The following is a 14,804-nucleotide window of genomic DNA, read 5'->3' as shown; positions in this document are numbered from 1 at the left end:
TTAGCATACATTCAATCAGTTTTTTGGGTTTGCCCTGTATCAAGCATCACATCACTTTCATTTAGTCTGACAAGCTTTTCTGTGCTTACATTTGGAAAGGTTTCTCCACAGGATGATGCTGATATAACCATGTTTCACCTTGAAACATAGCGGTCTCATCCGATCAGAGCAGCTTCTCCCAACAATGTTTATTGCATTACCTGCCTTTCTTGAAGCAAACTGTAAACAGTACTTTGTATTGCCTTATTTCAACGAAAGCCTTTTTTTTTACTACTCCATAAAGACCAGATTGGTGGTGTTCCTTACTAATAGTTTTCAAGCTGACAGATTCTCTCATCTCAGTTGTGGACCTCTGTTGCTCCTCTAGAGTTACCATGGGGCTTTTGGGTGTTGCCCAAGCTTGTCAATTTTCAGTTGTGTAATTACTCTCAGTACTTTCTGATGATTGAGTTTGGAGTGATCTGTAAGATCTATGCTATAGTTTCATAACCACACCTTGCTTTAAACCCATTTTCACCTTTCCCCATGACCTGTATTTTGTAATTGTTAGGTGTTATGATGTTGTTTGTTCAGTAATGTTCTCTTACAGGGCTCTAAGCCCTTCGTAGAACAGCTGCATTAAGCAAGATGTGGGTATAGTAGCCAAAAATTGTATTCAAGTAAGGGTATTAATCAGAATGACACAAATGCTGATTATGGTATTTTAAAAAAGAAAATAAAGAAATAGCTGATCAAATGTAACTAGTTCCTGCCCACTATGTTCACATTAATTACACAAGGAAAGAAATTTTTATTTACGTAGATGTAGATAAGCAAAGAAGGATTACAATAATTTTTTTTCCCCCTTTCTGTCAGTAATTTGGGTTGGTAAATAACATAAATCTGAACTAAATAAACAAAGGTTTGTGACAAAAGTTGACAAAGGTCAAGAGTTATGAATACTTTTCCAAGCCCCTGTAAATATAAAAAAAGGCTTTTTCTTACTGACCAACACGCCTTGTTCTTCTTGGGTCAAAAACCCTTTCTCTTCAACATGTCACATTTTCATTTTCTTTCTTGAGCTGTCTTTCTGTGCCTCCCTGTCTTCCTCCCACTGTTGCTTTCCTTCTCCAGTATGAGCCTCATAGGCATGCTCCTCCACCTCTCCTCCACAGTTCCAGACGGCGTCTCTCACTCCTCTAATGAGAGTGTGTGTTACACAGGCATTCGAGAAGGACCTTCTCTGCTAATTACACGACAAGCATCTCGTTTTGGGACACTAATGAAGAGGAATAGGGAGCTGTAGACGCCAATGGAGTGAGGGGTGGGGGTAGGGTTAAGCTCACAACCAGCCATGCTGTGAGACTGTGTGTTTGTGTGAATGGAAGAGGGAAGAACTGTGGCACTGGGCCAAAAGCTTATCAACCAGGGTAAGTTGGACTCAGCATCTTTAGTTCATGTTCTTCCATACTAAATTTGACACATCGTGTCCCATTGCAACCACAAACTTTAATGTATTTCACAGGGATTTTATATCAAACATAAAAAAGATCATAACTTTGAGGGAAAAAAAGTGACTAAATTTGAGCTATTTTGCAAAAAAAAAAATAAGAAAAAAGCTACTTTTATCTAAATGTGGAAAGTTGGCAGAAAATGCCCCTGAAGACATATATAGCTCAGTTTGGAAAAGGGAAACTTGTTGAAATGTTGCTTTAAAACTCGATTCAGTTGATCATGGGTGTGCTATCAGTTCAATGTGAAGTTCTTGCATGGCCTACAAATAAACCCACTAACACGGAAGACAAAATGCAGAAAGGGAGAAAGAGATGGAGCGACCTCGGCACTGATCCAACGACTCAGCATGTGATTTGGAAGAGCTTGTTCTGTCAAGAGGCAGGCTCAAACAGAAGATCGCTGTCCCGTACCATCCCTTGTGAAACGCTTAAGAAACACAAACCATCTGGAGGCTATAGTGCACACTCTCAGCCCGTCAAATATTGAGGATGTTTGTCTGATTTACAGAGCCCATTTAGAACTGTTTGGACAACTTGGCTGAGGGATTGGTGCTTTAATTAAAAATAATATCAAGAGCTAATATTGCCCTCAGGAACTTTGCCTCACAGTCAACAGTGCAACAAAGTCACAGATCTATGTTGTTGGGGGGTGGGAGGCTTAGCAACAAACAGTTGTGAATGGACATAGTCAGGCCTCCTACAAAGGCTTCTCCAAGAAGGTTGTTGCCCTAACTCCCCACCAATCTCTCTACTGACGCCAACAACAACGTCGACTGTTTCAGGCCCAAGCCCACCGCAGTGATAGCACATTGATACTGTCATAAAATATTACAACCTTATTTTATTCATTAGACTTAGGCTTTAATCTAAAAATACCATGGGCAGGGAATAAAACAGAGTTTTCAGCGGCAGAAAGATTAGGCCTGCGCCCCTCTCACTGAGCACCATGCCTCGGAAACACTGAGACCCAAAATAGATGTTCTCCTCATAAAGGGCTCCTTTCTTTGTAGTCGGAATACAGCAACAACATCTGCAGGGCAGTTTCTATGGGGGGAACAGATTCGGGCAGACTATCAAAGAGAGAGGCGATCTCCTGTGAGAAGTGGTGGGTGGAGGACTTCCATATTCTTCTTTTCTTTTTGTGGCCTATCCCTTAGTTCTTCTTTCTTTCTTCCAGAAAATCTGCAGCAATCAGGCCGATGCTAATAAAAGATCATTAATATCACCTGTCAGCGCTATCTTTGGAAGATCCAAAATGAGAAAATGAGTCAAAATAACTCCCAGTCTGGAGCTGCTCAGTGGAGGAAAGGGAAGGGGGGTATTGTTGGGTCAGTCTATGTTAAAATGAAGTCGGACAAAAGAAAAGCCAAAGATGGGAAAACCCTTGTATATTGTGTTCACATTCTCTAAAAACATTACTATAAATTAAGAGTAAAAAAAAATCATAGGTTTGATTAGTAACAAAGATAAGATAATTCTTAACACAAAATAAGATTGAATCTAACACTATGGCACAAATAATTTAAACAGAGGTGAAATTTGGTTCCTCTTCTCTGAAGTTGTTTTTTTTAACTTTAAATATAGAAAAATCAGTTTAGGCAGTGAAGATTTATCTAAAAAATCCGTTTGATTGTTTGGTCATAACATCCTGCAGTCTACATGAAAAAAAAAACAGTAGCTATGCTGCAAAATATCCATTCACCTGTAAAGTAACCTGTTAATACGAATGACGAATCAATCACACTGCAGTACCAACAGGTTGGCACAGAAAACCAGTTGCTGTTGGATCCTCAACAGTGGGAAAACATGTTTTATTCAGATATTTCAGTGACGTGTGTCTGTGATTATAAGACAGGTTTTTCGAAGCATGCTGGGAATTGCTTTCGGGACTTTCATACACAACCATCTCAAAGGTTAACAGACGATCACCTAAGAAAGATATTATAATAAATGAGCAGTAGTTATATGCACACAGATGCCCTGTTGATGCCAGAGGAGAATTGGAAAACTACTTTGAAATGACAGAAAACCAACAGCAGCCAAATTAACCAGTGGTTAACAGTTATGAGGAACACAATATCTAATTGTTTAATTAATTGAATCTTGAAGCAGATGACGAATAGCAGCACAACACCACTGAGGGTGCCATATTGGGGAAGCGGTGGCTGTGGTTATAAGCCTCCGCTGGAACATTCAAAAAGCAGAGTAAGATTATGATCTAAACATCTTAATTGCATAAATTCCTCCTTGTTCAGATTATTTTTTGTAGGATAAAAATGTGAGGAATATATTTTAATATATGTTCTTGCCACATGTTAAGAATGCTGGAGATTATTTAAATACTTTAACCTTATTCATTTTTCAAGTTGACCATATTGATCTCCTGAGGGTTAGTTTCAACAGGTTGCTCTGCAATGTCACAAAGCTAACGTAATCTAAATGCCTGACAACTTGTTTTGTCCACTCCAATGGTATCACCAATCTGTGATACTCAGTTTGATGGAATTTGAGACTTTGTGACATTCGAATGAGAGATTTGCACCATGGTTGTACAACTAACATATCTACAACAACTATGTCAGTTGTCATTTCCAAAATCTATATCTTGGTAATGTTCTGGCATTACCAGAACATTACAAAGATGTAATGTTCTGGCAGTTCTAAAGGCAAAAAAATTGCAATCTTGTTCTAACAAGGCGTATATGAAAGAGCTGCAGTTGAGAATTAATCTTTTTTGTGTCAAAAATATCAGATTTAAAATTTCATGTAGTATCAAAAGTAATTAAGTTTGCAATAATCCATCACTTAAAACCAACTACGTTTTTACCTAGTGTGAATAGTGGTAAAAGGGGCTTTTAACAGCTTCCAGCCACTATCAAGTGATAGTTTTGAAAACAATTGGGGTTTAACTAAAACATAAACCATTGGCCAGGACAGAAAGCTTACCTGTACACCTGCCACTTTCTTTTTGTTGATTGTCAACTTTCAAGTTCAAAAATATATTGCCGATGACCTAATTATTTCATTTAGACATATCTAAAATGTACAGGACACTGAGCTTTGAGGTCAGGAGTTTGGCACCCCTATTCTGCTGTATTTCTGCTGAATTTGGAAGCGTTCTTATGGAAGAGGTCACAAACAGAAGCATGGCTGTTATTTATGGGTGTCCATGTTGTCTGTTCGTTGGCAGCCCTAAAAAATATTTCATCTATACATTATCTTCTTAACAAATATTAACAGAAAAAGCATAATTCTTGACTGCTGAACGAAATCTTAAATCATGCTCAATTAAGAGCTCTTCTAAACAACCTTCATCTTTAAGCACACTACACAACATTCTGCCACCTCAGAAGGTTGGTCTGAGTTACTGCTCCATAAATAGACATCTGTTTCTTTCCATACGCCATTGAAGTTTATCTCATTGTCACAATAGAACCCATGCAGTAATAAAAAATGCAGCCAAAACAAACTTCAAATATGTGCATCACTATCCTCAAACAAGAGTAGTGGAACAAATAAGTGAAAATGTTTTGTAGGCTATTGCAAATTGTGCAGTCAAAACCTTTAGCCAGAAATTCCCTCTATTAGCTATGTAAAAGCTTTGCAGGTTTGTAAACTGGTTTCTGCTAGCTGGAATGGCAATGGTCATGCTATCCATTTAATGGAAAACATGCGTGCAGTCAGCAGACAGACAGAGGCACTGAGCGGAAAAAGATGGTACCCTAATGGGGAGGTGAAAGGCAACGGCCAATGTGATGATAGCAGCTTCATGCGGAGCAGAAGTGTATCAGGGCCCTCGCCTTTGAACTGGTGAGCCAGCTAATTGAAACAGCATTGCCAGGGCATTGGCTTCAAGATCTGGATCACATTTGAGTCTTTGCTTTTATTCAATTTGGTTTCATCACAGGGGCGCAGCCCGTGCTTTTCTCTCCACATGGCAATAAGTCATGCCCTCGCCTTTTACCCTCGACGTGTTGCCCAGCTGTGTCCCCCGGGGGCCCACAGTGCAGAGGCCCATGGAGTTCGGAGGGATTCAGATGAGGTCTTGAGAAAATGCAGCCTGCCTGCCACTGAGCCCCTTATGGTACTTCTTCACGCCTCTCACCTTAGACTTGACCCTCTATCTTCTCCTGAGCTCTTCTCTCAGGCACACACACTTCTTTACTCTCAGACTCAAGATTTACTGTTAAGAGAAATGGTTGTCAGGAGGTTTGGACCGTGCACTTTCTAATTCAAACAAATGCAGCGCTGAGGTCAGAGAATTATCACAGAGCCACAAGGTGTTTCAGATCACTCACAAGTGTTGAGTGTTAGGTTGATAGAGGGGGGAGAGCAAGGGAGAGACACAGTGTTTTCTGTTGGCTATTGCACTGTTCTGGAAATCTCTGAAGCGTGGGGCATGGAAATAAATAATCAAATAAAGCGATAAATAAGCAAATAAACTGATAAAATGCAGGTTACTTATCACTAACAATGATCAAAGCAAATCGAGGAGATCTCAGCTGTGCTGTTGGAACTTCACTTCTCATTTCACAGAAGGGTGGTCAAACTGCATGCGTAGCTGTAATCAGTGTCCTACAAGCCCTGGTTTTGTGGTTGAGGTGTATGGTAATCTGGATAAAATAAACAGAAAATGCAGAAGCATCAGGCAATCTGTGGTCGAATCTGTGTTTCAAATTTCCTTATGGTTCTTTTTTGATGTAATACATTACAAGTTTATGACCGAATTCTGGTGTAGAATTACAGCCATCTGCAAAATAGCGTGGTGCTGATCCATTTTATCTTTAAAACAGCCATGACCCATGGAGACGTTGACTCAAATAGACTGCTGAAGTGTGATGTGTTGTCTAGTTCCAAGAATTTAGCAGCAGACGCAATAAGTCCATTAAGTTGAGAAGTGGAGCCGTCATCAACTATTCGTGTTTATCCTCTCAAATGATCCCCAATTAGTTGCTCTCCAAACTATTGCCAAATCACAATTTCTTTGACTGCTGAAAGAGGCAACATTCAGGCAATATAATGTGTGCTCTACAAAAAAGGACGGAAAGATGCTATATAAAAAAATAACATCCATATCTCAATATACGCATTTCAATTCACAATTTTGAGGATTCAATTTATTTCTGGTAACATATATATGTAATGTATTCTTTATGGAATGGTATAAGCAAACATGGGTGTGTTTTAAAACATTTGCCATACACTTTACTTGTTTTAGAATTAGAATATTACAGGAACATTGAGTATTGTAAATGTCACACCCTCCTGCGTGATGTTTTCCTGCCTGCTTCCTGCTAGTTTCCGAATTAGATTCTGAGTGTGGAGAGGCAGTCTCAGAGTTGCAAATATAAAAAAAAAAAAAAAAAAAAAAAAAAAACTTTAGGCCTCAAAACTGAAATCATTCAGTGAATGTGATACAGTGTGATACAAATGCATGGAACGTATTTAATACTTTCAATATTAATATTGAACAACTGAAAACTCATCTATTGGAAAAAGTGTTGCTCCCACATTCTATAAAATAATTGCATATAACATCTTACAAATTCATCTATATACATTTCCAAGGTTATGACTTATAGGTAAGCTGAAAAACAAATTTCAGTTACTCTAGAAATCCAGATAACTAATTAGACCAACGATTTCTGTTTTTATTCACATAATTTTATGACCACACAGTTATTGCATCTGCTGTCACATAGAAGACTGCTGCTATAAAAGCTGGCTACTGTGTGTATGTAACCATAGTAATGGAAAGTTGAGTTGAAGGAAAAACTATAGTACAAAGCAACAGTTTAGCAAATTCAGTCTGGGGAGAAACACGTAGCATAGTCTGTTAAACGTCAGTTAAAATTCGGATGGTGTAGGTTCTAGTTAGAGCTTTAACAGCTTTACAGCCTGAATACATCATATTCTGAGTGTCAAGTTACTCCCTAACCCATGGCAATATCAGTAGTGCCATGGCTTTACTGATATAAAATAAAAGGACTCTCATCTCTATTGCCTTTGTGCTGTTTTGACACACTTATTGTTTCCATGCAACTTTCTGTTAGGTTTACATTTACCTTTATGTGAACAACTCAACTTATTTAAATGTGATATATTGTGGATTTTCTGTAGGTTTTAGTGACTGCAGCCTTTGTACAATTTCCAGGAAAATAATTTTGTGGACAAAGGAGATAGACATGGTCCAAGAGATACTACATATAGTTACATCCAGGACATACATTTTTACTATTCATGCTTAACAACAATTCTGGACCAAAGGCATTATCACAAGTTACTAACATTGGCTAATGAAAGGAAATACTGTAGTTGTCTCTGTTGCTTTTGCAATATTTTTTCCCACAATTTTCATTCCATTCAACATAGTTTTTCCTTAATATATTAGTCTATACAGTAGCTCTGTCAGCTTCTGAAGAAATAAAGTTTTTTTTTCACCCCTGACTTGCCAAAAAAAAAAAAAGTTTTACTAAATGCATTTTTTTTTATATTATAAATTAATTTTAAACACCTGTGAATATTCTAGAGTGGCTAACTATAGTTCTTAACATGATTCCACCTGTGATGTAGCTGCACCATGTGAAGTCCAGATTGTTTTCCATGCAGAGGGAAACTGGGATTTGGAGAGGATCGCCGTGCGATTGAGGGAGGGACTAGAAGCGCGCATAATATCCCTTCCTCCGCGGGACTTGCTGCAAGCAGGTACAGCATCTCTGCAGTCCGCCGCTCAGCTGTCATCCTCAGCTGTCCAGCGCTTCCAGCCTCTATAGAAAACTTCAAGCACTGCAATCGGTAAGTCGGATGTTTTTAAAATTCTTTTCAAGCAAAGCTTAAGTGTTTGGATGAGGTTGTGGTCTTATCTGGACTCCGGGAAAAGTGCTTCCTGTAAAGTTTTTCTTTTCTCCCGTTAGGAATTCTGATTGATTCAAAGGGGGCGTTTTGCAACTACTTTCCTCATTTTTCAAATTACAATGTAATAACCTAAAAAAAAATAATACTTGACTTTTTCTTAAACTCCTCCATGTTATTATGATGATCAGGATCTCAGCTGTAGTCTAAAAAAAAAAAAGCAAAACTCTAAATTAATCTGCACAGATTCCTTTTTTTTTATTCCAAAATTGCCTCGATTTAAAAACAAAACAAGGTGAGTCAAGAACCTTAATGGCAGAACTGATTTGAGTTTCATTCACTCAGTGTATGCCCCCCCCCCATCTGAAACAAGCGCATCTGACTCTTTGAGCTGCTGAACATCTGCAAGCATTGAACGCTCAGTCTGCAAGCAGCTGCCACAGAGCCTAGAAATGCCAAATTGCTTAACATATGAATGTGAGGAAGATGGGGACCTGTGTTGCAAAATGACACTGCCCGTTTCCCCTTCAATGTACCAACCCTGCAGCATTGCATCTAGTTAAGTGAGAAGTAAAATGTGTGGGAGCGAGTTGAGGAGGAGAGGAAAAGGGAAAGACGGGAGGAAGGGGAGGACTAGGAGGAAGAAGTGGGTTTGATGAAAGGAGGTGATAGCATAATGGGAAGCGAGAGACAGAGGGGAAGTGATGGGAATGGTAGATCAGTGTAGGATGGAATCATTTATTTAAATAATGATCCAGCATAATGTTGTTCTTTTTAAAGCCTCAAGTGAGTAAATGAGGTTACAGCTTGTAGAGACCCACTTTAAATCCCTCACCCCCCATCCCTACACACAAAACACAGCACATACTACAGACTTGTACACACCAAGTGTAAACAATTGTGTGATAGATTGCTCATCCTACCCTGCCTGGGTTGTTTGCATGTTGATCCTTTCAGCAGGCCCTGCTTCTTCTGTCTGCCGTGTCCGTGATGAGTTACTACATGGATCCAGTTTCTTCCTACCCGGCCCTTCACCCCTGTGACCGTCTGGGCGCAACGGTAGGACCTCAGTCGTAAATTATCTCTGTGTTAGTGCTACCTACCACGCAGCTGGCTTGCAGTGAGAGGGATTGAACAGTGTGTGTGTGTGTGTGTGTGTCAGGAGCTAACTTTGCAGGAATGTGTGCAGAAGCCCCTGTCTGTGTTTTGGCAACTCTGGATTCCATCAGTATATAAGGTGCACACTCTTTTTGAAAGGTTCAATCCACCAGTATTGCATTAAAACATTTTTTTTTTCTTTTCTGTGTGTACACAATGTTCTTATGATTTCGTTTACAATTAGGAAACATTTCTTGAACAGGACAGCTTTTTTCCTTCTTGGTTGCACAACCACCACTGCACCATGCGCTCATGTTTAGCAAGTAATGTTGTAAATCACCTGACCTGCAGGCCTCTGAAGCTGACACCAAACAATCAGACGACGTCTGTCGGATCACACCTTTCTCAGGCGAAGCCAGCTATCTCTTAGGAAGAGCACTGTCTTCTTTCAGTATCCAAAATGAGAGTGCTAAACAGAGTCAGATACAGCAGTAGCAAGGAACATTTGAATTCCTGTCAGGTGGGCATTTGAAGGGTGAAGGCCAAGGAGCAGCAAAATAAATGCATCCATTTGTATGCAGAGCACCAGCACATTAGGATAATAGACTGAGGTTACATGCAAATGGCAACCCCACCCTGGGCTGATAGACAAAACGGAAGGATGCAGCTACAGTCAACCTAATTGGCTCAGGTGGTGAAGCTTGCCTTTGAAATTGAGAAGACTCTATACCATGGCTGCTTGGTCAAAAGGTGAAGCCATGTCACTTTGGTGACTTTGTTCTCTGAAATTTACATAAATCTTGAAAGAAAAAAAAATAAATAGTGGGTTGTATTTATATTATGTTCAATGTTTGAAAAAGAAGGAACTGTTGGGTCCTGAAGACCTAGAAACTACCAAAAGTTGTGGAAAAAAACAGCTTCTGCTAATTTGTAAAATGCCACTAGGGTACTTTTCAGCCAAAATTATTGGTTAACTTTCACACAAGAATATGCATAATCCTTCAAAGTGAAACACCATTACTAAAGATTACTTTTATACAGCTGAGGTTTAGTTGCATGCCCTAAGTCTTGGTTGAAGATTTATTTTCATAGAAACAGAGACAGACCAATCAACTCTATAAAGAAAACAGCAGACTGCCCTTCATTTGGTATATAAATGATAGTCAGTGGTTTGTCAGGCACACCTATATATATTGTTTTTGTAGTTATTGGAAAGTGTTAGACATTGTTAACAAGCAGATCTAAACTGGAAAGAGAACATTATCCACAGTGAAAGAGGCTCTACAGTGACATGGGTTAAAGAGCTAATTGGAAAAGAAGAAATCCTTAATTTAAAAGCAACAAAAAAGCCAAATTTCAGCTTGCAAATGCATTCAGGGACAAATACCTTTCTTTTGGAAAGCAACAAAAGTGAATTTTTTTTTTACTTTATTTCATATTAACTTTCTTACATTTGCATATCAAAGGGGGAAGCCTGAAAGCCCAATCATGAAATCTTAACTCTGCAGAACATAGAGGGCTGCATAATGTCACGCAGTTGTTTCACTACCAGTTGGATAACACACTTCAAATAACAATATGTGGAAATAGTTAAGTAACATCTTAGGACATTAACCAAGCAGTTGAAATATAGTCACAAGTTACTTCAAATTGTCAATGTCCCTAAACATAGCTTAAAATTATTTGAAAAGTGTCTTTAAAGCCATAAAGTGAATATTTTGGAAAACCACTGAAAGTCTTCATTCAAAATTTCAATTATTGAAAAAAATGCAGGTGATCAAACCAATTGTTAAACCCGCCTAAAAGAGATTAAAAATGATTGACCCAAGTAAGTTAATGCATTTAGTACTAAAGAAGTGCATGACGACCTTTGGCTTTCAAAATAAAATAAAACATTGTCTGCAAAGACATAATAAACTTTGAATTGTCAGTTAAAAAAAAAAAGAATTCTGGTTTTCCGAACAGACCTGAAAAAGCATAACCCCTTGTTCCTCAGTTGCATTGCAAATAGAAGCCTTTCTAGTCAATTTGGTAAGCCTTATTGACTTCTTGGTACATGACATGATGGACAGTTTCCCTTCTTCATCTACCAGAAATATGGATTGTGTATATTCATCACTGTTGTCAGAGCAAGATGTGCCAATCTCTCTCTCTCTCAAAAAAAAAAAAAAAAGAGTTGAACCGGAAGTCTTGAAAAAAGTAACGTGAATCTGGTACTTTTTCAAAATAAGAGGTAATGCATGGACGAATCCTACATGCATAGAATGTTGGCTGCCACAGGACATTTTTTTTCCAAGAATGGTGCAGTGGACAGTGAACGTAAAACAACACTGCTTTAAGATAAATACAGTTTTCATTGTTGTAGAATATGCATAATTTATCACTGTTACAAGATGAAAAAAAAAATAATTGCAGCAATGTCATTATGTTTATATCTTAAAGTTAATTTCTGTCTTTTTTTTCCACGCTGAGGATCCTAAGTCCAGCCACATACATGTTAAAACAGCAGTTTAGGCATTTTTAATGATTTATAAATGAGCAGGATTTTAATGAGCACTACTGGATCACTGAAAGAGAGGATTCCTTCATCATTTTAAAGTTATATTCCCTAAAGTTGATGCAACTAAGTTAGAATTTAAGTTTAACCACGTATCTTTAAATCTGGATCTTATAATGATATCTTCGATTTTGGTTTCATGAAAAGCCTTTAACCTTTCACCATAAATTCACATTTGCAGTGTTAAGATCAAAGTAGGGTTGTCACGACATACACAGCAAGATATCAATACAAAATAATTTTTATACCATGTGGAGGAAAATTTTAAAATAATGTCAGGAATAAAACATATTTTTATTAAAGAGGCATTTCAGAATTTTCTAATGATACTGCTTTCTGTGGTCAAAGCACAGAACTGTAGCACTCTTCTCATTCTCGTAGCTGGCGCTTGTTCTTAACAAGTTTTTTTTTCTTTTTTAACTTTTTTCACCTTATGTGGCATTGTCATTAGTGTCTGAGTTGAGCTGGATGCCAGTTACTTCACAAACTCCATTTTTCTGTAAAGCTTTAAATGTTTGTTATGTTGGACCCATTTAACATGGTGTCTTGATGACGCATTCACCGAACGGCGTGGGAATATATTCATGGAAAATAGGCTACACGCTTATAGATGCATCGATCTACTGAGGTGCTCATCAAACTATGTTTTAGTCATAAAGGGCTGAGTAAAACAGCTATTTTAAAGATATTTTTCAGTAAAAACATGCATAATGCCTCTTGAAAAACTTGTCTTCCTCATAACTTACTTTCTCAAAATAATTACAGAGGTTAGTTTTGTAGATAAATAAACCAAATACAACACAATTTAACAATAATATAGGGTTGTCTAAATTATTAATCTTTTACTGTACAATAAATCCATCCATTTTCCATCACGCTTATTCCAAGTTTGGTCGTGATAGGTGCTGGTGCCTATCTCCAGCTGTGCACGGTCGAGAGGTGAGGTGCACCCTGGACAGGTCGCCAGTCCATCGCAGGGCAACAAAGTGACAAACAGGACTAACAACCATTCACGCACACACTCACATCTAAGGAGAATTTAGAGAAGCCAATTAACCTAACAGTCATGTTTTGGGACTGTGGGAGGAAGCCGGAGTACCCGGAGAGAACCCACGCATGCTCAGGGAGAACATGCAAACTTCATGCAGAAAGACCTCGGGCTGGGAATCGCACCAAGAACCTTCTTCCTGTGCTGAGCCACCCAAATTATCTAGAAAAGGATCTAGAAATATAAATTTAACAGTGGCAAAAATGTGCAAACAAGACCTGTCTCCAGTATCGATGCTAATCCAAATTAGTGTTTGAATATCGATACTTTTCTTATTCTCAATATTTTTTACAACCCACATCGTATTACACAGTGTTAGTTTATGTCATCATAGCTGACTAAGTAAGAAAAACTATTTTGAAGGTTGAAATACAGAGTAAAGATGGCTCAAACCCATTATGAAGCCAAAAAAGGTAGTAAACTGAAATGTTTCTGATTGCAATATCAGATCTTTTCCGATGCTGGATGTTTACTCTCTGAAATCAATTTCTTTGGACACACTGTACCATAGAAAAGACAATGGATTTAACATAGTTTGACAGGAGTAGAACAGTGGGATGTGAATCAAAAGATCCCAAAACTCAAAAGAAATACCTGGCTTTAACTAAAACTGTAACCACCACAATGCAATACAATATTGAAGATGAAATGTGTGTCACATGTAAGAAATGGTTTAAATTCAGTAAAGAAATCCAGCCAAAGAAGCGCAGTCTAATGGTGATTGATTATTTGTAGTTCCTGATTCTCTACAAAGATATCCCTCGTCACAGTGACATGTCCTTTTTTTTTTTTTTTTACCATTATCAGGCCAAAATATCCAACAACTGCACAAACACAAGTAAACTTAAACATTCTTTTTAAACATAAGCCCATCGTGCAATAAAAAAATAACAGAAATACTAAAAATAACTGTTAGCAATGAATAGAGATTAAACAAAGAAAATAGAAGATACCAAATAATCCAAAATAGCCCCTATTAAATGTTGTATTCATCAGCATCATGTATCCTCTGTTTGGAAGAAGCGTAAATTATTGTTACAGGTAAAAAAAAAAAAAGTTTTAATTCTTTGATAGTTGCTTTTCATTTTATCTGCAGCCAGTAAAAACATTTTCAATCTTGACTTTTTAAGCAGAATTTTAAAACCATTGCATTGTAGTCCCTTAACACAATCCCACGTGTTTCCTACCAACTTCTATTGGGCAAATTATTCCCTGCATATTCCCACCAACAGTTCTACTCATAATTAAGGTAAAAGAAGAAAAAACAAACAAGCACATGATTCAAAAAGCTGTGTTAACTGGAGACATATTGGAGTCAATTTACAGATGCAGCAGAGTATTCACGTAGTTGGACTCTATATAGTCTTCTCAAACCAACAAAAACAGCATTTAAAGTTGTCCTACACTCACACTGACCAAGAGATATTTTGGTTTTAATTTTATCATGCTTTGCATCTTTGCGCAATCTATGAGATCTCCCATGTAGCTCCTTCCGTGCTCATCAAACTTTCCCCACTTGCTGACAAACTCGATAGAAGATAGCAGTGCTCCATGCAAATCTCTCAAAGCTGCCCTCCCTGATCCTCTGACCGCATTAGCCGTCTGTGAAGCAGGATGATAAATGCTGCTCGTCCTAAACAGAGGCCGCTTATCAGATCCCTCTGTCTGCCAGCCTGTCAGATACACAGATGATAAACAACATTTGGGAGGCTTGCATTGTGCTTAGTGTTTTTGTTTTGTTTTGTTAGTCAAATAT

General features: G+C 38.1%; 1 protein-coding gene across 3 annotated transcripts in view; it reads left to right on the top strand.

The window, feature by feature from the left end:
• The first annotated feature begins 8,154 nt into the window (after window positions 1-8,154).
• Window positions 8,155-14,804, top strand: part of ets1 (v-ets avian erythroblastosis virus E26 oncogene homolog 1) — a 41,545-nt gene continuing 34,895 nt past the window's right edge. For 2 of the 3 annotated variants that reach the window (XM_015372749.1, XM_015372748.1), the window contains exons 1-2: window positions 8,155-8,288; window positions 9,303-9,404. In XM_015372749.1, coding sequence (XP_015228235.1) covers window positions 9,336-9,404 — 69 coding nt within the window. In that variant the 5' untranslated portion in view covers window positions 8,155-8,288; window positions 9,303-9,335. Of the gene's footprint in view, window positions 8,289-9,302; window positions 9,405-14,804 lie in introns of those variants that run through there. The other variant, XM_015372747.1, reaches the window with a different exon arrangement.

The sequence above is a fragment of the Cyprinodon variegatus genome, unplaced genomic scaffold (assembly GCF_000732505.1).
Source record: "Cyprinodon variegatus isolate N-32 unplaced genomic scaffold, C_variegatus-1.0 Scaffold75, whole genome shotgun sequence".
Lineage (NCBI taxonomy): Eukaryota > Metazoa > Chordata > Actinopteri > Cyprinodontiformes > Cyprinodontidae > Cyprinodon > Cyprinodon variegatus.
Note: the sequence above shows the minus strand (reverse complement) of the source record. Positions and strands in the feature narration are given on the sequence as shown.